General features: G+C 52.7%; 8 protein-coding genes across 8 annotated transcripts; 4 read left to right on the top strand and 4 right to left on the bottom strand.

Moving 5' to 3' along the window:
* Positions 1-473: 473 nt before the first annotated feature.
* On the bottom strand, positions 474-1,819 carry A1O9_11216 (alcohol dehydrogenase; the record flags this gene model as incomplete). The annotated part of the gene is made up of 3 exons (XM_013399935.1): positions 474-979; positions 1,080-1,532; positions 1,696-1,819. The coding sequence occupies 3 exons, from the start codon at positions 1,817-1,819 to the stop codon at positions 474-476; spliced, it is 1,083 nt and encodes a 360-aa protein (XP_013255389.1).
* Positions 1,820-3,024: 1,205 nt separating this feature from the next.
* A1O9_11215 (uncharacterized protein) lies at positions 3,025-5,178 on the bottom strand (the record flags this gene model as incomplete). Its single annotated transcript, XM_013399934.1, has 1 exon — positions 3,025-5,178. The coding sequence occupies one exon, from the start codon at positions 5,176-5,178 to the stop codon at positions 3,025-3,027; it is 2,154 nt and encodes a 717-aa protein (XP_013255388.1).
* A 1,015-nt stretch (positions 5,179-6,193) lies between these two features.
* A1O9_11214 ([acyl-carrier-protein] S-malonyltransferase) lies at positions 6,194-7,360 on the bottom strand (the record flags this gene model as incomplete). The annotated part of the gene is made up of 1 exon (XM_013399933.1): positions 6,194-7,360. One exon carries the CDS (start codon positions 7,358-7,360, stop codon positions 6,194-6,196), a length of 1,167 nt encoding a protein of 388 aa, XP_013255387.1.
* A 1,483-nt stretch (positions 7,361-8,843) lies between these two features.
* A1O9_11213 (uncharacterized protein) lies at positions 8,844-9,698 on the top strand (the record flags this gene model as incomplete). Its single annotated transcript, XM_013399932.1, has 1 exon — positions 8,844-9,698. The coding sequence occupies one exon, from the start codon at positions 8,844-8,846 to the stop codon at positions 9,696-9,698; it is 855 nt and encodes a 284-aa protein (XP_013255386.1).
* A 1,133-nt stretch (positions 9,699-10,831) lies between these two features.
* A1O9_11212 (uncharacterized protein) lies at positions 10,832-12,155 on the top strand (the record flags this gene model as incomplete). Its single annotated transcript, XM_013399931.1, has 2 exons — positions 10,832-10,864; positions 10,953-12,155. The coding sequence occupies 2 exons, from the start codon at positions 10,832-10,834 to the stop codon at positions 12,153-12,155; spliced, it is 1,236 nt and encodes a 411-aa protein (XP_013255385.1).
* Positions 12,156-13,680: 1,525 nt separating this feature from the next.
* On the top strand, positions 13,681-14,270 carry A1O9_11211 (uncharacterized protein; the record flags this gene model as incomplete). Its single annotated transcript, XM_013399930.1, has 2 exons — positions 13,681-13,923; positions 13,973-14,270. 2 exons carry the CDS (start codon positions 13,681-13,683, stop codon positions 14,000-14,002), a joined length of 273 nt encoding a protein of 90 aa, XP_013255384.1. The 3' UTR covers positions 14,003-14,270.
* Positions 14,271-14,829: 559 nt separating this feature from the next.
* On the top strand, positions 14,830-17,251 carry A1O9_11210 (uncharacterized protein; the record flags this gene model as incomplete). The annotated part of the gene is made up of 2 exons (XM_013399929.1): positions 14,830-14,990; positions 15,076-17,251. The coding sequence occupies 2 exons, from the start codon at positions 14,830-14,832 to the stop codon at positions 17,249-17,251; spliced, it is 2,337 nt and encodes a 778-aa protein (XP_013255383.1).
* A 492-nt stretch (positions 17,252-17,743) lies between these two features.
* On the bottom strand, positions 17,744-20,062 carry A1O9_11209 (uncharacterized protein; the record flags this gene model as incomplete). Its single annotated transcript, XM_013399928.1, has 4 exons — positions 17,744-18,352; positions 18,582-18,946; positions 19,054-19,348; positions 19,466-20,062. The coding sequence occupies 4 exons, from the start codon at positions 20,060-20,062 to the stop codon at positions 17,744-17,746; spliced, it is 1,866 nt and encodes a 621-aa protein (XP_013255382.1).
* Between the last annotated feature and the right edge of the window lie 741 nt (positions 20,063-20,803).

Below are 20,803 nucleotides of genomic sequence, written 5' to 3'. Positions count from 1 at the left end.
GTTGCCGTGATCTGGTTGGAGGCTCGGAGATGGTCGTAGCGTTCATAGGTGCTGCTCGGGGATGGAAAATTGAGTTTCGCCAGCGATGATAATGCAGGATTCCACTGTCAAACAGTATTAGTGGATCCTCATGATCCCTTGGCTTTCGGGATTCGGGAATGATGGTTGTTCTGTTTGTGATCTATGTTTGGTTTAGAAACAATGTTAGTGACAGAGGGGGCGGTAGCCCCTGGGTGTGCAAAGAGACGACCAGACAGAGAAGAAATGGTAGCAAGGGGCATTATGATTTGATGAATGTGGTAGAGACTCTGAAGGTTTGGTTGGCTTAGAGATGTTCACACAAACGTCTTCAGCAGGATTGTGAGATCAGATCAGAGGTCTACAGGGTTTTCAGTGGACTGACTCTGACTATATGGCCTGAGACACACTCACCACCGCTCTTCCTAACCCCCCCACCCCCGCAACTCTTCAACTCATGAGTGGCCAACAATGACCTTTGGCTTGTAAGGCTCCTCAAGATACTTGACCTCATCGTCAGACAGAGTCTTTCCCCTCACACCGATGGCCTCATCCAAACGCTTAAGATTGCTGAAACCCACGATGGGAATTGTCTTCTTCTGGATGATCCAAACCAGTGCGACATGAGACATCTTCCAGCCCTTCTTGTCCGCAAGCTCTTGGACACGCTTGATGATCTCCTGATCCTCGGCGGTAAGACCGGAGAACATAGGGTTGCCTTTCGAGCTCTCCTCGCGGGCGGTGGCCTTGGTTCCCAGTGGCCGCGCCAGCAGGCCCCGGTACAAAGGAGCCCAGGGAATAAGTCCAACACCAGTCTCAATACAATATGGGTTCATCTCGCGCTCCTCCTCACGGTACGCCAGCGAGTAGTGGTTCTGCATCGATATAAATTTCGTCCAGTTGTACTTTTCCGCGACTTGTTGCATCTTGGCGAACTGGTAAGCCCACATGCTTGATGCTCCTGAGAAAGCATGATGGTTAGCTGGAGAAAGGTGGTGCCAGAGGGTGATGAACTGATCCTTCAAGTCATCAGAATTCTACCGGGCACGGGCTCAGCTCACCGATATATCTGACCTTGCCTGAGGTAACAAGATCATGCAGCGCCTTCATGGTCTCCTCAACCGGAACCGTCTTGTCAAACCGGTGAATCTGCAGTAGGTCAAGGTACGTAGTCCCCAATCTCTCTAGACTCCTATCGACTGCGTTGAAAATCGCGGTCCGACTCAGACCTCCCTGGTTGACATAGTCCTTGGATTGTTTCATTTCCTCACCCCACTTGATGTGGAGAACGCCGGGTTCCTCGCCAACAGTGCCGTATGCTTTGGACAAGAGAACGAGTTTGTGGCGTGGCAGGTTGTGTTTCTTGATCGTCTTACCAATGAGTTCTTCGGAGACACCATTCGAATAGACATTGGCAGTGTCCCATGTGTTGAGGCCACGGTCATAGGCGCCTTTGAGCAACTTGTCTACCTCCTCTTCGTCATCGACCACCCATGGCTGCCAATCTTTGTGGCCTAGCCGGTTCAATTGGCGGGGTTAGTTGTTGAGCGCCAAAATGGAGAGGAGGACAATGGTTAGGACTGGAGATACAAAGATATGCATCAACACCGGGCGAGTCGCCAGTCAGAAAGCGTCTGACATAGGCATGCCTGAGAAAATGGTAGCAAAGACACTCACCAAAAGACATAGCCCCAAGGATGGGAATCGACACTCTCAACCCAGAGCTGCCCAGCTGCGTGTAAGACACCTTGGTGGCCTCCACGCTGGCGCGGAGGGATGCTGGAAGGCCTGCGTCGCCCATGTTGATCGATACCGAGAACTGGTTAGAGGCGGTGTGACGAATAAGAGCTACCAAGTCCGCTTTGGGTGATGGACTTTGAGCTGGCTATTGGGGGATAGATGCTTGTGTATGAAAGGAAGGGCTTTGACTCAATTCTTTTATTACAAATACGAGACCGACAGGGCAAGTTCGAGAAGACGTGCTTTTCTCCGTGTCTACCAGTCTTAGCGTCAAGGAGAACACGATCGAAAAGCAAAATTCATCCAAAGTGACGACCGTTGACGTCTTTATATCGTTATATATTAGCCGGGGAACGGCCGATCAACTACCCAGCCAGCCTATCGTAGAGGGTGTACTCTGGGTGGCTCTGTACCTGGGATGAGCATTAGTCAGAACAGGCATCGTGGCCTCATCATCGGCGATGTATCTTCTCCCTCCCATGATGCTGGTTGCCCCGCACGATGTACTATCAGGAAAGGCAACGAGCGGCTACAGTGCCGGTGAGGGAATATGGATCGCTGCCCTGGGACAAGAATCGCAGGGCTTGCCATTGGAGAAGAACAATTCCGGTGGGGGAGAAGGGCAGGTTCACGAATTGCAAGGTTTGATACCAAGGTACAGTAGGGAACCCTACTCACACTGGGGAGGGAAACCGGGGCACTGATGATGATGCCTGATGGACAGGTTGATGGATGACTCGGTTCACGGTTCGGCTCGGCTATAGCGGATTTAGTCGACATAAAATCCATTACAAGGGCATTGCGGGACGATGGTTTCACGAGCTCCCCGACAGTCTCATTGCTCGACAACACACTGGATGTTGATAAGCAAGTACGGACGGATGACCATGTCAGTCATAGAGCACACCTTGTCAGAGCAGCTTGATCGCAGGCAGGAGGGCGACGATGTCTATCTTTATACAGGTCGAAGGATATGCTAGTGCTGTGCAATCCTAAGACGACGAATGAACAAATGCTTGCAGATCTCAAAATGTCCATTTTGGTGGTTTCTCCCGAATTACTGATAGAGTGTTGTAATATACATCCATCTGCATTTGCTAAAAATACATTTGTTGTTGACCGAGTCCCCAAAACCCATCGCAACGCTTATCCTGTCCAACCAAGAGTCGTATTTCATGTCGTCAAGTCAGGATGATCTCCTCTATCTCCTCAACGCTATGCATTGCATTCCATGTCCCCACAATTGCCTTTTTTTCCATCTTAAATCTATCTGTGGCCGATCAAATCCATTTCATCTTCGTCCTCATCGTCTCCGTCTTCTTCCATCGCGTCGTCGCTGCTGCTCTCCTCCGATTCCGACGCATCGTCCATATCCACGTTTTGGCTGGGTGAGTGCGGTCGACCCCAGAAGTCGAGGTCGTCTTCGTCTTCCAACGGCGCTGTCGCCCGTCGGACAGGCTCTGGTAAACGCGATCCAGTCCCGAAGTAGCTCCCTACCACAGGTGACATGGACCTGGCAGATCGACCTGCGGGGGAATGGGGCATTAACCACGGCGATCTGGCGTTAGGAGAGTGGGCAAGGGTTGGGGCGTCGATCGGGACCGGTCGAGACGCCTCCATCGGCGTCATTCTGGTTTCTACCGACTGTACCAGTTCGCCAGTAGGTGTATGAGTTTGACTAGCCGTCAAAGCGGCTTCACTCACTCCCGCCTGCTGGGCTCTCTCGGCTTCCTGCTGAAGCTGCGGTGTTTGTTCGGCCCCCAGAAGCTCTAATTGCGTAGTGTTGTATGATTCACAGATAGCGCACTTTAGTCCAAGCCAATGAAAGCGGGTGACACTTCGGCTATTGCAATCATTGCAAAAGATCAAGGCGCGATTGTCGCGATACTCCTCGGGCATTGGCTGTTCTTCAATGTGCCTGTCAAGTCTACGGAATTGACTCTCCATGTTCGCAATGCTCTTTGAACAAATCGGACATTTGTAACTGGTGTTGCACCACTCTGCGAAACAAGACTCATGGATGCCATGACCACATCGCATGAAGGCCACAGGCTTGTTCGAGGTAAACATATACTCTCCACATATTGGGCAGTCACACTTGGTGCTCCTTTCAATGCATTTGTGCGTACTTTCCGCTTGAATCGACATACAAGCTGCACATGTTTTGCAGTGGAAAAAATCTTTTCCAAGGCCCTCTCCCAAACGACAAATCCCACAATCATCGCAATGATAAATGGATTTGCCCGGATCATTGTTCCATAGCTTGCAAACAGAGCAATAATAACAGGCAGCCTGCACCTCACAAGATTTGCATAATTGAGACGCTTGTTGTGGTGTGCCGCAAAGCATGCAAAGCATATGCTTGGTTTCTCGTCGTGGAAGGGTGTGGTTCTCAACCTCATCGTGACACAGTCTGCAAGTGTACCATTGGTGGCATGTATTGCATTGCATTTTTACATTCCGTTTGTAATGAACACAGCCTAGCTCGGGTTTTGGCGCTTCGCCCGGGTGTTCAAGGTCATCTTGAGCAGGTTCTGAATCCAGTGGAGCATAAGTTGGAATGAGATCTTCCGGCCTGACGTGGTAGTCGATGTGTTGAGTGGGCCCAGAAAGCATAGAACTCGTTGATCCAGCCCGATTTGCCATGTCCCCTGATACTCTCGAGGACGCGTGACCAGAGCGAATAGGCCGAGTGTCCTGATATCTTTCCATCATCATAGAATGGATCAGTCTGGACTTCTCCGCGGGCGTGCCGGACCCTGCCCATACTTGATTGATTCTTTGCCTGAGGGGACCCATTCCATCATCCTCGGGTAAAGCGCCGGAGCCATCTCTCTGGCGAGTGTGTTCTCCAACTTGGTCCACTGCTGGCGAGGATTCCAGGGTTTGCACGACAGATGGAAGACCAGCATTTCGCGGATCTGAAGATGAGTGCGACCGACCACTGTCGGCATGAACCCTCGAGCGGTAGGGTAATTCATGTGCGGGGTTCAGTGAAGTCTCGCTGATTGTTCGATGCTCACGAAGTACTGCCGGCCTCACTGGAGCGACGACATCGGGTTCAAGAGGTGGAAACTCGGTGACTGCTGAGGCTTCAGAGCCAAGCGGTTGTGTCGGGATGTCTTGGTCGTCCATGGGCTCCAAAGGAGGGGAGGGCACTTGGTCGAAACTGTTCAACTGACTGGCCCATATCTGGATACTTCTTGCTATGGATTGCACTGTGGTTTCCTTGTGTTCAGGCTGGGGTGCTGGGAGTTCCGGGGGAGGAGAGGTGTTCCAAAGGCGAGTGGGATTCCAACGTTGTAGATCAGGGACGGCAGGGAGAAAGCCAGGCGATTCCTCACCGGTACTAAGCCGGGAGATTCGCCTCGCTTGGCGCAGAACAGGTTCGACGATGAACGAAGGAAGATATTCACTCATTGACGTGAGCAGACGGTCATTCTAGGCTGACAAATGAAGGGGAACGGCGAGGGAGACGGGGGCGAGGAATGATGACTGTCGCGTGAGGAACAGGGGGAGAGACCAGTCGAGAGAGGAAGCAGACGACAGCAAGAACGGTGCTTTAAAGACCAAGGTTTTCACACACGGTCCACAAGACTGGAAGTCTGGGGAAGGAGGAGATGTGATGCAGACGGGATGGGCGCAGGCAAGGATGGTTAGGGAGTGGAAGGACGAGTATCGGGAGACAGACTGACGTCGTGGGCGAGAGAGGCGCTCGGTAGTGGCCCAAGTGGCCAGACGTGGACGAGGCCCGGGCAGTTGGCTTAGTCTGCTGAGTGCCGCTGACTGCGACTGTGACTGCGACCGCGGGACTGCGACCCTGACATGTGAAATTAATCCGGATGGTGCCACGTGATCTCAAGGGGTTACGCGATCCGACCATTTTAGGGCTCATGCTCGTAGCCCAATGACTGCTACATATGGTAGCATCACCCACTGCAACGGCATCGTCCCAGATGGAGCAACAGACCGTCCTCAAGACACACGGAGAAGATAGTGGTAGCTGGAATGATAGTGTAATATGTTTACAAGCTACACATGCTGATGCTTCTCGCCGCAGAGCTCCCCTCCCTTCTTGTTCACCACTGCATTCTCTCAAGCAGTGTCTTTTCTTAGCTCAAAGGCTGTCTCAGCAGCACATAAAGCTGGTGTGGGTTGTAATTTTGTCGTTTGAGGTGTATCAAGCTGGTGTCTGCTATTGCGACTTGTGGTTATTTTGTTGGGGACTGAGCACTGCCGAGATTTCGATTCTTGTATTACTGTTCTCCTGCCTGTTCATGTCGCTGGCCGGAATGCTTCCAGCTCGTCAGTCTTCCTTCGCTTAGGAAACATCAAGCCGTTCGACGTCCACCCTTTGGAGGATATGCCTACCCATCTCTTGGTTTGATTCCTGATCGAGCCTTTTTTGGCCGTTGTTGACAAAGCTCATCTCGGCTTACTTCGTCTGTTTATCTTCCTTGACCGTCGCCTCTAACCCGCGTAGAGCGTCTTCTATCTCATCGGGCTCTGTGATTGACCAGACACCACCTCCTTTTGCCGAAGAGCGACCGACTTCTTTCGAAACCAGATTGCGGCCAACTTTACCCGGTCCAACACCCAACCATCGTAGAGTCCCAGCATTGCGGTCTAAGTACTTGATCGAGTCCCACCAGAGGATGGTGTCAACTGCTTGCCTTGAGAAATTTTGGATGAGATCATCTTTGGAGGAGAACGGCCGGGCTGTGACATTGCTGATACATGGAAAGCGGCCTGGGAAGGTGACATTGTCGGGGGTGAGAGCTTTCTTCATGAACTCAAAGGCCGGCATCATGATGGGGCTGTGAAAGGCGCTCCGAGACTTCAGCTCGACAGCGCGTGGGTCGTGACCGCCAAACTCCCGAATATGCACCAGCAGATTTCGAATGCGTTGGAAGCTTCCACTAAGGACAATCTGGTTTTTAGAATTGGCATTGGCGATGGCCACTTGTTGGATTGCGGGCACGCCACTCGAGTCATCTTTTGTTCCTTCAGTTCCATGACCGAGGAATTCTTTGACGGCCGCTATCAGAGAGTCGAGCTGCTCGGGCTCACAGACCAGAGCAATCATGCCAAAATCCTCGCCTGATTCTTCCTTTGCTTTTCGCGTGCACTCGCCCATAACGTCTCCACGTCTTCGCACCAAATCCAAGGCAAAAGTATATTCGAGATTGCCAGCAGCCACCAGGGCAGCGTATTCTCCCAGGCTGTGGCCTAATGTGACATCAATGACATGGTCGGTCTTGAAACCAAAGTGTTTCTCCAGCACGCGTAAGATCATGATGGAGACGGCCATGATGGCTGGCTGGGCATTCTCGCTTTTGTCTAGTTGTAAGATTGGACCTTCGTCAATCATTGTGGAGAGTTTGCACCCTAGTATTTCATCCATCTCCTCGAGAAAGGGCTTGCAGGTCTGTGGAAAGGCTTCGACCCATGGCCTGGTCATACCTTTTCTTTGCACGCCATGACCAGGGAAGAATAGGGCAGTTCGGAGTGTAGGTGCTTCAGTAGATGTGGCATAGGATCGAGTCGAGGGACGAAGAGACCGTGTGATGCCACGCAGGGCTATCTGGGGGAGTCGGGACATGGTGGGACGGGCTTGACGCGTTTTGGGTAGAGGTGCAGAAAGGTCTACAGCATATTGTGAAGATATGATGAGGTGAACCCAGAAACTGATCGCAAAGGGCAATGAAGCTCTGAAAGCAGTCTGGGGTTCGCAGGCAGTGATAAGTTGATGACGGATGAGAAAGTTGATTGAAATGTAGCTGCTCGTAAGCTAGGGCCCAAGGAGTGAAGTTGGGACCAACGATTTCAAGCGCTCACGAGTCCGGGGACGTACGGCGATAATGTGAGGGGAGGACAGGCTTTGCAGTGGCAGTGCCTCCGAGTATTTGGGACGGAGGACTGCGGAGATACTTGGCGCTGGCTTTCTATAAGGACTTGGAATGGCTGAGGTAGGCCTAAGGTGAGACAACAGGTAAAAGGTACTCCCGGGGTCCTCATGGGGGATGGCATTATTATTAGGGGTCTCGCCCAGGCTCCATGGCGCCCGAGGAACTGCGTTGGACTGGTATAGACCAACCAGGCAACCACCCCCCAGGGCCTCGTACACACCTACTCGTAGTGGCCACTGTCAATCCTCAACCCAGAACCTCGGAGTCCCGCATACCTAACAAGCAGCCGATCCGTCCCGAGGATTGGGCGCAAGAACCCTGGAATAGCCACTGCCACCTTACCATGCATGAAGGGCTGATGAGCACTGTACCACGTGTTGCAGGCCTGTAGCAACAATCAACCACCCACCACCAACATCTGCAACGGATTTGAAATAATTAGCCCCGGTTCACCAGCAGGAGAAATGCAGCGTAGAGCAACGACATCAAACATATTGGTGGGACTCAATACAATCAGGTTAAAGTAATGCATATGTGAAGAAATTCCGCATCAAAACGCATCCAGTGGACAGGTCTTTTCAGCATTGCAGAATTCTCGTTTGATCATCATAAGAGCACGAGCCGTAGAGGGGTGTTGGGTGGGATCTTACCTCGTGCACTGTCTCAGTCCTGCAAATCCGTGTGTGCACATATCATTTGACATCTTCATCGTTCCTGAGCTCTGGCTTCCCGTCTCGACCTTTTCATTGTTGCTCCAAACGCAAGGGGAAATAAAATCAACGCTCAAGCTGCGTGGGACGCAAATCCAGAGTCGGGCACTCCTCGGTACTCCGTTTGTCTTGCTAAGATTAGGTAAGCGTGCGTGGTTGCTGTGCCCACCAGCAAATCCACAAATGACCTGCTGCTACATTTCACATTTTACATTTCACCTCAAACCCCGTCGTCATCGACAGCTACATACATAACTGCAGTTGACGATTGATTGTCTTTCTTGCAAAGTGCATTCACTTTCGGCATTCCACCCTGGAGAAAAATATTCAACTCCTTCACAACCGCCCTCTCCTTGCAACGACCACTCCTCCAACGAAGCCCAGACCGACCATTCATTCACACCTCATGCGTAAATAGTGAAAGAAGACGGATTCTGCCCCAACCAACGAGCCACGACAGCCTGCGATGCGCCTAACAGCGCTACTGCTGCTCTCTACAGCCGGACTGTTTAGCACGGCCACGGCCATAGCAGACCGCTACGCACCCTTCCTCGACTCGCTGTTCGGCCTCTCGAACGATGCCCTCCTTATCAAGCGTCAGAACAATTGCCAGTCGGGCTATATCAACTGTGGAAACTTAGGCGCCAGCGATGTCTGCTGCTCACAGGGGTCGAATTGTGCCCTGGACCAGGCCGGGAATATCGCCTGCTGTCCCTCAGGTGCTGTCTGCACTGGAACCATAAGAGGCACAAGGACAGACTCTGTTACATCAGGCTCAGCATCGGGCACCAACGCAGCCTCAAGCACAACTGCCTTCGTTCTTGGAGGTACAACCACTTCCACCACTTCTCAAGGCACCACCGCGCAACCCACCGGTGTGGCAGGAGGTGGCTCAACTGTGCCGAACAACTTCTTTCCATTTATATACATTCCCACGAGCTACGCGAATGCCGCCTTGTGCACGAGTGCCTTTTCCAGCTGCCAGACAGCCTCGACATCGTGCTTTGTTGCTCTCGCTGGCCAGAATGGCGTCACGGTGTCCGGCTTCGGAGGCGGCATCACCGTGCAAGGAGCCTCGGGCACGATCCTCAGCACTGCAAGCAGCATCTGCAGTTCTCTCAGCGCTGAAGGCTGTTATAATCTGCAGGAATCACAGTGTGCTGGATTTGGAACCGGTGCAGGTTCAAACCCAACAGGATCCGGCACTACCACTGGCTTTGTCCAGGTCGGTAACCATGGTCCGCGCCAGACCGCATGCCCTGGTATACTATATGCTGCAGGTGCTGGCGCCATGGTTGGAGCTGTTGGTGGGTTGTTATAGTCATTTGCATTGCATTGCATTCACCAACCTGCTTGGATGGAAGCTTCGGGTACTCCAGCCCAAGTTACAGAGAAGCGGACAGCGCCAGATCTCAGGGCGATATCATATACCATATAATCTAAAGTGGGAATGGACGTATCACGACCGTCACGACTTGTTGATAGTGAGCGACACAATATGTATAGGGTTGATTTTGTTCAAACATACACACAAGCGGCTTTTAATAAAAACCATCTCTTTTCTGGTTGAGGAAATTTATACCCAGCAGATGTGTTTCATCCCATGCAGTGCGCATTGCCGTTATACCTCCTCAAATGCCATGGTATATTTGCAGCACCTGGTACGTTCCAAGTCCCGACCCACCACTACTCGTATGTACTGGGTGGGACATTGTTGTACAGAACACGAGAAACATCTCTAAATCCGGCCTCTGCAGTGGTTCAGTCGACGCGAAAGTGCGCACAGCCCCCTCCAGCCCATTACTGACCTCATCGCATCGCATCGCCTCGCCAGCGCTACGTACTCCATACTGCGTCGCTCGTCCTACCTGCCCAGGTCGATACCAACAACGACGTACGGAGAACTCCTCCGCTTCGCATCGAAACGTTGGACCGTGCGGCCGCTCGGGGCTCTGCCTTCCTGATCGAGACGGCCAAGCAGCCGCGCCCAGCGCCCAGCGCGTAGGGCCTGTGCCTGAAGGGTCTTCCACTTCGAGCACACAAGTTTCTGTTTCAGCTCGAACAGACGGCTCGCGAATCTCGCACTATCTCACACGGGCACAGAAAAGAGCCCAAACAGAGTTCACGGCTACGCAAGCCTAGCCCAAATGGTCGGCCCTGGGGTGTCAGTCGCAGTCGTAGTCGCAGTCGCAGCCACGGCCGCCAGGTCCCTCCATCGGGACCATGGTCGTGGCTGGACCTCCATTTAGTCGCGAGACATATTGAAGTCTCGGCTATTGGCGTGGCTTCACCGCGGATATATAGCTGGGTGGGATGGGCATGTTCGAAGGGATGGATTCCCCCCCCCCAACCCCGGTTCCCACAACCAAGCGATATCACGAACACCGAGCAATTAGTAGCTGTCACTCATACAGCGATACAACAATAGACTATACAAGTTCTAGCCTATAAGGAATGAAGGTCATCATCATCGGGAGCGGCCTTGCAGTAAGTACCCGACCCAAAGTTCTACAGTTGGATCTCTTTTGTATGGTTGGCTGTCTTTTCCTTTCTCGCTGACAGTCAATCCCGACAGGGCCCCGCTCTCGCACTCGCGCTCAAACAACGGAACATCTCATGCAAAATCTTCGAGCTGCGCGACAAGGCGGCATTCGAGGGAGGCTTCGTCGCACTCGCACCCAACGCTCTGCGCGTCCTCGATCGCATTGGAATGTACGACCGCTTGTCCAGCCAAGGGTACAACTACGAACAGTTCCAGTTCGTGTCGTCGAGGAACCTCAGTCCCATTGGGACCGTGCTCAACGGCAGTCAGAACAACTATGGCTATAAGGCGCTCAGGATCGCTCGAGGCACCGTCCGCCAGACGCTGCTAGACGCGCTGAATGAGCAGAAGATCGAGATTCAGTATGACTCTAAATGCGTCAAGATCGAGGAGACCGACCATGACACTGTCATCGCCACGTTCGCTGACGGCCATACTGAAGAGGCCGATATCCTGATCGGCACCGATGGTATCCATTCGAGAGTCCGCAACTATATCGATGCATCGGTCATTCCGACGTTCAGCGGCCAGATGGGCGTTGGGGGATCTCTCCCGAAGACCAAACTGGGGCCCCAGGCCAAGGATATGCATATGCCGTGCATGGTCATGGGCAAGCTGAACTCATTTGCTTTCATGCCTTGCGATTACTCTGGAAGTCGGGTCGGGTGCTTCGCCACAATTGAGAGCAAAGATCGGTCGCGAGAGGAGTGGAATCGTCTCCAAGCAGACAAGGACACGCTCCACGACTACCTGCGGTCCCACCACGAACACGAGCAGTGGCCTGAGATCGTTCATCTCGCCAGCGAGCACGTCGACAAGGAAACTCTTTCGTTATGGCCGTACTACCGAGTTCCCAAGCTGAAGTCATGGACCAGCTCGTCAGGCCGCGTCGTGGTGATCGGAGATGCAGCACACGCCATGCCGCCCACAGGTGGTCAGGGAGCCGCCATGGCATTTGAAGACGGCATCACTCTCGCTGATACGCTGACGCGTGTCAACGGCAAAGACTCTGACCTGCAACGTCTCCTGAAATCCTGGCAGACCGTCCGACAGAAGCGCATTGGGCAGATCCTCGCTTTCACGTCCAGATCCGGGGATTCGAGGAAAGCCTCGTCCAGCACTTTGCAACAGATCTTCAAAGAGTGGGCGATGTGGGCTTATTTCCTGTGGAAGGGTGAGGATGCTGGGCTATCTTGGGTCTATAAATATGATAGCAAGACCTTCGCGCACGACTAAGAGCTACTCCAGTCAGTGCATGCCTTCTATTTTGTGTATAAAAATGCGGTTTATGTGGTCTTCGTGTTTCGGTTAGCGTGGTATGTTTTTGGCAAAGGGGCTGGGCGCCGTAATGGCCTTCCAGTGTTGGGAGCCAATCTAGATTATTATCAGTAATATGAGCACTTTTGTTTAACTCATCCTATGATCCTGGTCCACACTTCCCCCTCCCCCGCATTTCCTATACAAGAATCGCTAGGGGAGCAGACGCTAATGTTGCAAATGTACCACGTCATGATTGTGGATGGTGAATGTGATCGGTTTCTTCTGACTACCACACTGCACGGCAGCCTGGCCGCTCTCGAATTGGGTGCTCTTCCTTTGCAGATGGGTACTATTCAGGCCGGCTTGCAGTCAGTCTTGAAGATACCGTGCAAGTCTACAAACCAGGTTGGCTGAAATGTCCCAACATCCTGGCAAGCCACGAAACGTCCCAGAGAGGCCAGGTCGTTCTGAGATGAATGTTTTGCTGGGGGGCACTTGGTTAAAGGCTTGATGGCAGCTACGCTGCCACGAGCGGCTTACCGGGGAGCCCAGGTCGTCCATCCAGTTTTCTTGTACTGTGGGCCAAATGCTTGTTTGGTGCCACCATTCTTGTTGCTCTTTGCCCGTTTGCATCACAATCATGATGCTAGTTAGAGGGCATTCCGTTTTCCCTTCCTTGCGCTTTACGCTGTTACCAGGGGTCCGCGCCTTCCTATGCTCTTGGGACTGTTGAATTGCTCCTCCTTGTCAAGTAATTGCCAAAATCATGCCTCTGCAGATCCAGGCTGATCCCACGTCAATTGTCACTGCATTGCCTTCCTCGGGCTTCCATGTACCCACCCAGTACCTAGCAACATCTAAGATGATGAATCTTGTCGGCATATGTTGATATTGCGTGCACTCCGCAATCGACATATCACACAAATCCTATATCCGTAGCGGTAAAAGATAGTCACGGATGGATTGCTGCGAACGTCCTTGTGCAGAATCGCTAATATGGACTAACCAGTCCCCCGGTCGGTGGAATGTAATATGTTCTCGTTACCTTCCGCGTGACAAGCAGTTATCGCCATTGGACTTGTAAGACGCCACCGAAGGTGCAACTTCCCGTCGATGTGGTCTGGACACACTCACAGCTCGGAGCTTAGTCGTTGACAAAAAGTCATGACATGATGACTGTCGCACATCTTCTGTCTGTTGACAGATCATTACGCTTTTGTGCAAATCGACTTGCAGAACTCGGGTAGTTTAAATGCACTGGCTCCTTGTAAGCTCTGCCGAGAATAATATCTCACCGGCTGACACCTCAGCATGTGTATGCTTATTGGCTATCTCTCTCGGTTTTATTGGATATCTCGACGGATAGCCAGAAGGTTCACAGTTCTTCCTCGTGCCTTGCAGGTAAGACACAACCACCCACCCTTCAGAGATCGCGTTGGTGTTTTCTATCCATTCGGCCGAATTTTTAGAAGCTCTTTTCCATTTGTTAGGTTCCATTAATATGAAGCTGACATCTTTCCTCGCTTACTTGACCTGTGCGGCGACTGCGACGGCAGCGGGCCTTCGTAGAAGAGGTTGCGATTCGTGTGGACTGAGTCAGGAATTTGCTGAAGATGTAGTTGCCAAATTCATCTCCACTCCGGATCACGGAGACGTTGCAACGGCCAATGCAACTGCCCAAGCACTTCTCGCTGACGGTTACCAAGAGACTAGTGACTCGATTCTATCATTGGAAGGCCAACCTGTACGTACCCATTGGCAAAAGATGCTCGTTACTTAGCCACCTGAGACAGTTGGGCGGCGTAACGTTCGAGGGGAAATAAGGATACATTGCAGGAGTCCTCAGCGCACCACCAGTCGAGGGAATAACGACCAACGAGATCCTTGTAGCAGGAAAAAAAATAAGATCCTCTGGTACTGGATATTTACGGCATTGCGACTGCGCAGTATGAAGTCAAGGGTTCTAACCTGTTCACCATCACAGATCAAGGGCAGATCAGTCAAGTGGACCTGGAATTCAATAGCATTGCGTGGGCTCTGGATACTGGGTATCAGATCATCTTCCCAGCAGGTGGTGCCCCCGGGAAGTGATGGCGATGGGATATTGTAGACCAACAATGTGGTCAATGTGATGCAGTGCAGGGTAATGGTGACGAAAGAATACATTCATTTTGGTTTTCCGTCAAGCCATTTCATTTCGTATGGCGATCTAGAGAAACCGTGACCACCACGTGCATGTTGTTAGCGCGCCACGACTGGAGAGCAGTGGGAATGAAGAGTAATGGCGGGTAAGAGGCACTATTAACATGGTATTACATGAGTATCAATACCAGTGGTACAAGTGATACTAACACCAGCAGCGATACTCACAGTGAATGTTGGAAGGTGGTTCTTTCCAGATTGGCATGTGGGACGAGCGCGACTGCCTCTATCGTTGTTTCTCCAATTGGCGGCAGTGACGCGCTCCTTCCCGAAGTCGAGTTGCAAATCGCAGTCGCAGTCGCAGTCGCAGGGTCGCAGTCCGAAATCTCAATTCCCGGATTTCCCCCAAACCAAAAAAGGGACGAGATCCCTCAGGTCGACCGAATTGACCTGCCCATCCTGGCCGAAGCTCGACCAGGCCACGTCGGTTCGATCATAGTATTGGATCATGACCAAGAAGAAGCCTAAGGCTTCCACACCATCGGCTCCAGAAACAGATCCTGCCGCTGCTGGTACTTTGCCCACTCCGGTCACGAAGCCGCGGCCGACGTCAACACCACCTCGCCCACCTGCACCCACAACACCTACCCTGGTTATCTGTCGCAACAAGTAATACCTGACCCTAATTTATGTTCCTCTTGGAGCGAGATGTCCTAAGTTGGAGGATTGTCTGTTGCTAACATTCCCTCGGCAGGCATTGGCGATACATCTCCTCCTACCACGGACCATGGCTGAACCTCCCGCCCGAAGTCCTCGAGAGTCTGGCATACAGCAACTACTATTCTCCTCGCCCTCAACCCGTTGACCCTGCCGTTTTCTTCGACCTGGTCAAGATTCGACGTCTCATCGACGATGCTACTAGTCTGGCTGTGCGCGCAGCCAATGGCACCACCTCCGCAGCCTTGAATACTTCATTGAGTGCCACCAATGGCAGATATAACAGTGCCGATGCTGAAATGCTCGGGATAGGTTCTTCGAGAGGTGCCGGAAATGCAAAATTAAGTCGGGAGCGCAGACATCGCATGAGGGAGCATGCTACCCAGAAACTGTCCACCGCATACCATCTCGATGAGATTGCCACCAGTGTCGCTACAATGCAGGCCGCCTCGGCGTTAGAAGATGTGGCCAAGCATGTATTGCAGCGGAATGACCAGGACCCCGATGCCCAATATGTCCATTTCTTCCACGAGAAGATCCCCTCCAGGTCAATGGCTGAATGTACTAGTCTTGACCCATTGAACGATATCATCCGACAGCGGCCTACGGAGGCCCCACCTTACCGGACAAGAGCTGTGACTCGCGTCTTCAAAGAAGATTTTGAGGGAGCAGCGAGAGACTGTACCGACGGGCTTGCTGTCTTCAGGCTCTATCATCCACAGCATCAAAACCAGCAGCAGGATTTGGTTCTCGCTCGGGATGCGGCAAGGCTCTCGCGAGACTCAAGACACGACCCACGTGTCGAAGAAAAAGATCAACCTAGCAGTCTCGAACCCCAACTTCTCTTTCATCGTGGTGGTGCATACTTAACCTTGGCTTGCGATCAAATTGAACGATCATTGTATGGGCCTCCCCGAGGTGGCTCCAAGCCTCAAGATGTTACAACCAACGGAGATGTAGAGCACTCCCCTCTCAGCGAGGTAGACAGACAGGCAAACCGAGATCGTGCTGAAGCTAGGAAACTGGTGAGGACCTATGCCAAACGAGCACTCCGGGATTATACGTCCTTTCTTTCTCACTTCGACTACACACCCGGTCTCTCTGCCGAATATACGGAAGCTTTTCTAGACAGGATGAGCTCCGCAAGCAACAAGCAAGGCCATCGTTCTCGAAGTGAGAGACTCCTAGATATCGACTCCCACTCCCACTCTGGACTATCCGAAGCTCTAGTCAAGTATGAGAGAAAAAAGCAGAATAGCGATCCACAATCATTCCCGCAAATTCCGAAACCGACAGTCCACAAGCTGAACACCTTGTTCGCCTCAGTGCCACCACCTGACCTACCGCCACTTCCAACTCATCCAGATTCAGAGAATATCACCGCTCACCCACCTTTCTCGCTTCCAGATTTCTCTGAAGCGGTGACTTATCATCCATTACTGACCGATGTCCTCCATTCACTACTTCTCTGCCATGGTCTGATTCAGACCTCGCCCAAGGAACACCTCCGCCACGCTCACATGGCTGCCCGAATTGCTCGTGTCTGTGATGGTTACCCAATTTTCCTTGCCGCTCGCTCTCCATCCCGTGCCGATTGGATTGAGGTGCTCCGCCGCAGCAAGAATTGGCTTGGTCTGGAAACTTCCTGGGAAAACCTGTGTGCGCCGGCGCCACTGCCTGGCCACGCCAAACCAGGGCTTAAACCCCGTAAAGAGACTGCAGACGAGAAGCGTGAGCGTATCAAGCACGAGGCAATCAGAGAAGCCTTGTCGGACGAGAGAGTTGTCGATGAAGCAACCTTTCGGGCAAGTGTGAGAGCAAGAGAGTTGAGAGCTGCGAGGGCGGAAGAAGAGGAGCAGCGAAAAGAGTACTGCCGCACCTCCTCCAATTCCTCCATCAACAGGAACGGTCACCACATCGATGGTAGCCTTACTGATCCAACGCCGCAACAGCAGCCCAAGCGTTGGGCCCAGGAAGACGGCAAGGAGTATCCTATAACCACGGAGCGAGCTGAGTTGATTGTCAGGTGGATCATGGAAGCTCAACCACCGAGTTCAGCCGATGGCACCGGACGAGCTAAGAAGAAATCTGGCGCGAAGGGCAGGTTGAGGAAGATGGCGAGCACAGCCTCAAGCCTCAGCCGTGGCAGTCGTGGTGAAAATGGTGTAGACGGTTTAGAGAGGAGTATTGATAGTCTAGATCTGCTAGATTAAGAACGTTTGTCATAATGACTTAATGTTGGTGCATTATGTGGATCCTTGAGGACCAAGATGACCGCAACTGGCGCGTGTCTCCCTTCGGTCTTCGATGTAGATGTAAATAGGGGTTCTCAATGCTACAAGAACAGTGTCGAACTTCTAGTACATTTCATCTGAAAACGCCTGTTCCCGGGTTTCAAGGTTCAATTCTCCCTCGAATCATTTCATCCGAGCTGCACCAGTGCCGAATCTGCATGATCTGTGCTGTTCTTCCCTCGTCTGGACTGAACACAATCCTCTAGCTGCAGGGGCTACTGCGTTTTCATGCTGACTTATACGAGTCGGCGAACACCCATCATTGTCTAATATTCTCAATAGGGATTCATTATTCCACAGGCAAACTGCCAGGTTGCCATAGCTGGGGCCATACCACATCATGCGATGCGAGCGGTGCAAGTGTTCAGCTCTTTCTGCCCACTCTCACGTTCTCAACACTGATTCAACTGTTCACTCGCTCGGTGGAAACCTCGCCACATCGTCAACCCTCACCACATGACCACTGCCACAGCCCGACGCAGTGAGGTGCCTACTGGGACCAGCCTCGAATGTGTAACTCCCATTTGTCTGTTGCAGGACATACTGGTACTCGGCGATGACCCCGGCCGCAAGCCAGATATTCACATACCACTGGGGATTGCGGCTCGAGTAATTCCCGGGGTTGAGCGGCAGAATCACGCGCGCCGAGTCGTTCCCCGGGTTGTTCCCCAGCTTGGTCGTGTTCCCTGCGAGAAACACGTTCTGCCCGAACGATGTCGTCGCATTCACGCTGAAGACGACTTCGCTGGAGCATGCTCTTGAGACGTTGGGCGCGCCGGCGCCGACGGCCGGGGTGTAGGTGCCTGTCGAGTTGTGCGAGGTGCTGTTGCATTGCGTGGAGTTGAGGCCTGTGTTGGCGGCGGGCGTCGACGCCCCCCATGGTGGTGGGTACTGGCCAGATCGGCGTTGAGACATCGTGACGAAGGACGCGAATGACCAGGTCAGTTTGCTCGCGGACGTGGATTCGCCGTTCGTGTTGTTGAATTGCTCGCTGATGCTGCCGTTCGCGGGGACGTATTTCTAAACAGAGAGTGGGTTGGTTGTGGGATGAGTGTTTTGGGATGAGTGTTTTGGGATGAGTGTTTTGGGATGAGTGTTTTGGGATGAGTGTTTTGGGATGAGTGTTTTGGGATGAGTGTTTTGGGGTGAGTGTTCTGGGATGAGTGTTTTTGAACCAGTCTTCTGAGACAGGTTCTGGGGAATGGCAAACGGAGGCGAGAAGAGCAAAAAGATCAGAGGACAAACGTACCTGAACAGCAGCAACAAATCCATCCGCATACGTAGTCATCGCGGAAAGAATCTCTCCCATCACTTCCCCGGTGTAATTGCTAGCATTTGCACTGGGAAATATGTCCTGGAAGAACGCGAGGCTCTCATCGTCGATGCTCAGGGTTCCCGTGCGGTTGATCTGTGCCACGGCATCGTACAGCAGCTCCGCTGCGCCGAGCGTGCACAGCGGCCAGGCCCCGCCGCCGAAGTAGGTGTCTTCAGGGTACCGGCCGATGAGGGCGGCGTCGGGCGCGGAAGCGTTGTTGTTGATCGGCCATAGGTTGCGAAAGCTGTCGACCACGACTTTGTGGGTCGCGAGCATGCGTGAGTTGCATGGTTGCGTGTCTGGAGAAGAGGGAACGGCTATGTTAGCTTTTTTGCGCTCAAGCATTGGTAGCAGTTTTCTCATTTTGTAGGGGTTGGAAGTGGGTTATTGGAAGGGACCAACATACGGCTCGCGTCGCAAGTAGCGTTGACGTCGAAGTTCGTGATGGCCGCCAGGAGCGGGTCTGCATTGATGCCGCTCCGGTTGACGTTGTTCACATTTACATCTGCGGTCAAGTAGCCGCCGCTTTCGTTCCAGAAGTTGTGTTCCAAGAAGCAGAGGACCTGAGATGCCTGCTCGCATGCGGCGCACTCTTCGTCGAGCTCTTTCGCCAACAGCCCACCCTGGACCAGCGCGCGGTGCAGTGCCGAGATGGTGAAGAACGACGAGCCGTGTACTTCTTCCCACAGGTCGTAGCCGGTCTGTATGCATGAAGTGAAATAGTCAGCGTTGAGCTCACGTGCGCGAGAATTCGAAGTGTTAGAAAGCCTATGTTTGCGCCATGATACCTCAGGAATTATCAAGCAAAGGCTACTCACCTGATTCCAGTACTGGCCCACGTACTTGAGATCGTTGAGGACCAACGGCCAATAGATCTCCTTGTACTCGTCGGTCTCGTTCAAGCCGATCAGGACGGGCGCGAGATTCATGAACGCGATTGCCCTCAGAGCCGGCCCGTCGCGCTGTGGGCGACCCCAAGTGCCATCGAACCTCGTCAGGTTGGTGTAGAACTTCGCTTCGCCCAGTCCGTCGCCCGCTGGCCACAGTGAACCGGAGGGATTTGTGATAGTCTGAAGAGTCGCTTGCGATTTTGTGTAGTCCTCGATGGTTCCTCGTAGAGATCGGTTTCCAAAGATCAGCTCGTCGATCAGCATCATGTACGTAAGAGCCGAGTCTCGCGTCCATGTGAAGAAGTAGTTCGGGTTGACAGTCGATGGCGAGGCGACCACTACGCCAGGACTGGCGCCATCAACCCAGCTGGAGTTCAACCCGCCGATGTTGGCAAGTGCTCCTTCAAGGGCAACGGGCCGCTCCTGTGCGATAAACTCGGAGAGTGTGTTGACTTGTCGTCGCTCTGTGGTTGGTGACGCTGTGGCCAGGAGACCCCAGATGGCCATAGAGGCGAAGCGTAGCATCTTGATAATATGTTCGGTTCGACAGATGGTGACTCGTCAATCTAGCACACAGCTGAATTGAAAAAGAGAGAGCTTCAGCAGGAGTTGCACTTGCGATTGATTCAGCACCGAGTGCTCTACACAGCTCTCTCTATTAACCCCGCCTCATCACCTAACGGGCCTTTTTTTCTCGTTTGACCTTGGAGACCATGACGTGTACGTCATGAATATTCGATAAACCTTGTGGGGATCTGGCGCATACCGAATCTGGGGTTGCAGCGGAGGAGCCAATGCAATGCTTAAGCATGCTTGGGGCAATGCGGTGCCGGAGAGCAAAGCCCAAGACAGATTTCAACGACAATTAAAGCGACGCAGCCGAGCCGTGATACCTTGTTATGCACGAAGTTGTGGCGAGCGGGGGAGCGGTGTTGAGATGAACGAAATATACCTGATTGTGGAATGCCGGGAATTTCTAAAACGTCTGGAGAATCTGCCCGAGGAAGGGCTTTGGAAAGAGCTGTTCCTATTTTGCTAATTGGTGGGCGCGTTCCTGGAGCAATGGAGGATCTAACGGGCACTATTAATTAGCGATGAGTTGAAAAGGTCCTCCTGGCGGAGGTTTACATACCGCACGAGATACGAGCTATACCGGCGGCAGAGAGGCTTACGGGCACTCCATCTTCAGCCGGGAGAGGGGCACCTAGCCGATACGATGAGCTTGACCTAACATCATCGAATATGAGTTGGCTAGTTATTTGCTAA

The sequence above is a fragment of the Exophiala aquamarina genome, assembly GCF_000709125.1.
Source record: "Exophiala aquamarina CBS 119918 chromosome Unknown aczIA-supercont1.16, whole genome shotgun sequence".
Lineage (NCBI taxonomy): Eukaryota > Fungi > Ascomycota > Eurotiomycetes > Chaetothyriales > Herpotrichiellaceae > Exophiala > Exophiala aquamarina.
Note: the sequence above shows the minus strand (reverse complement) of the source record. Positions and strands in the feature narration are given on the sequence as shown.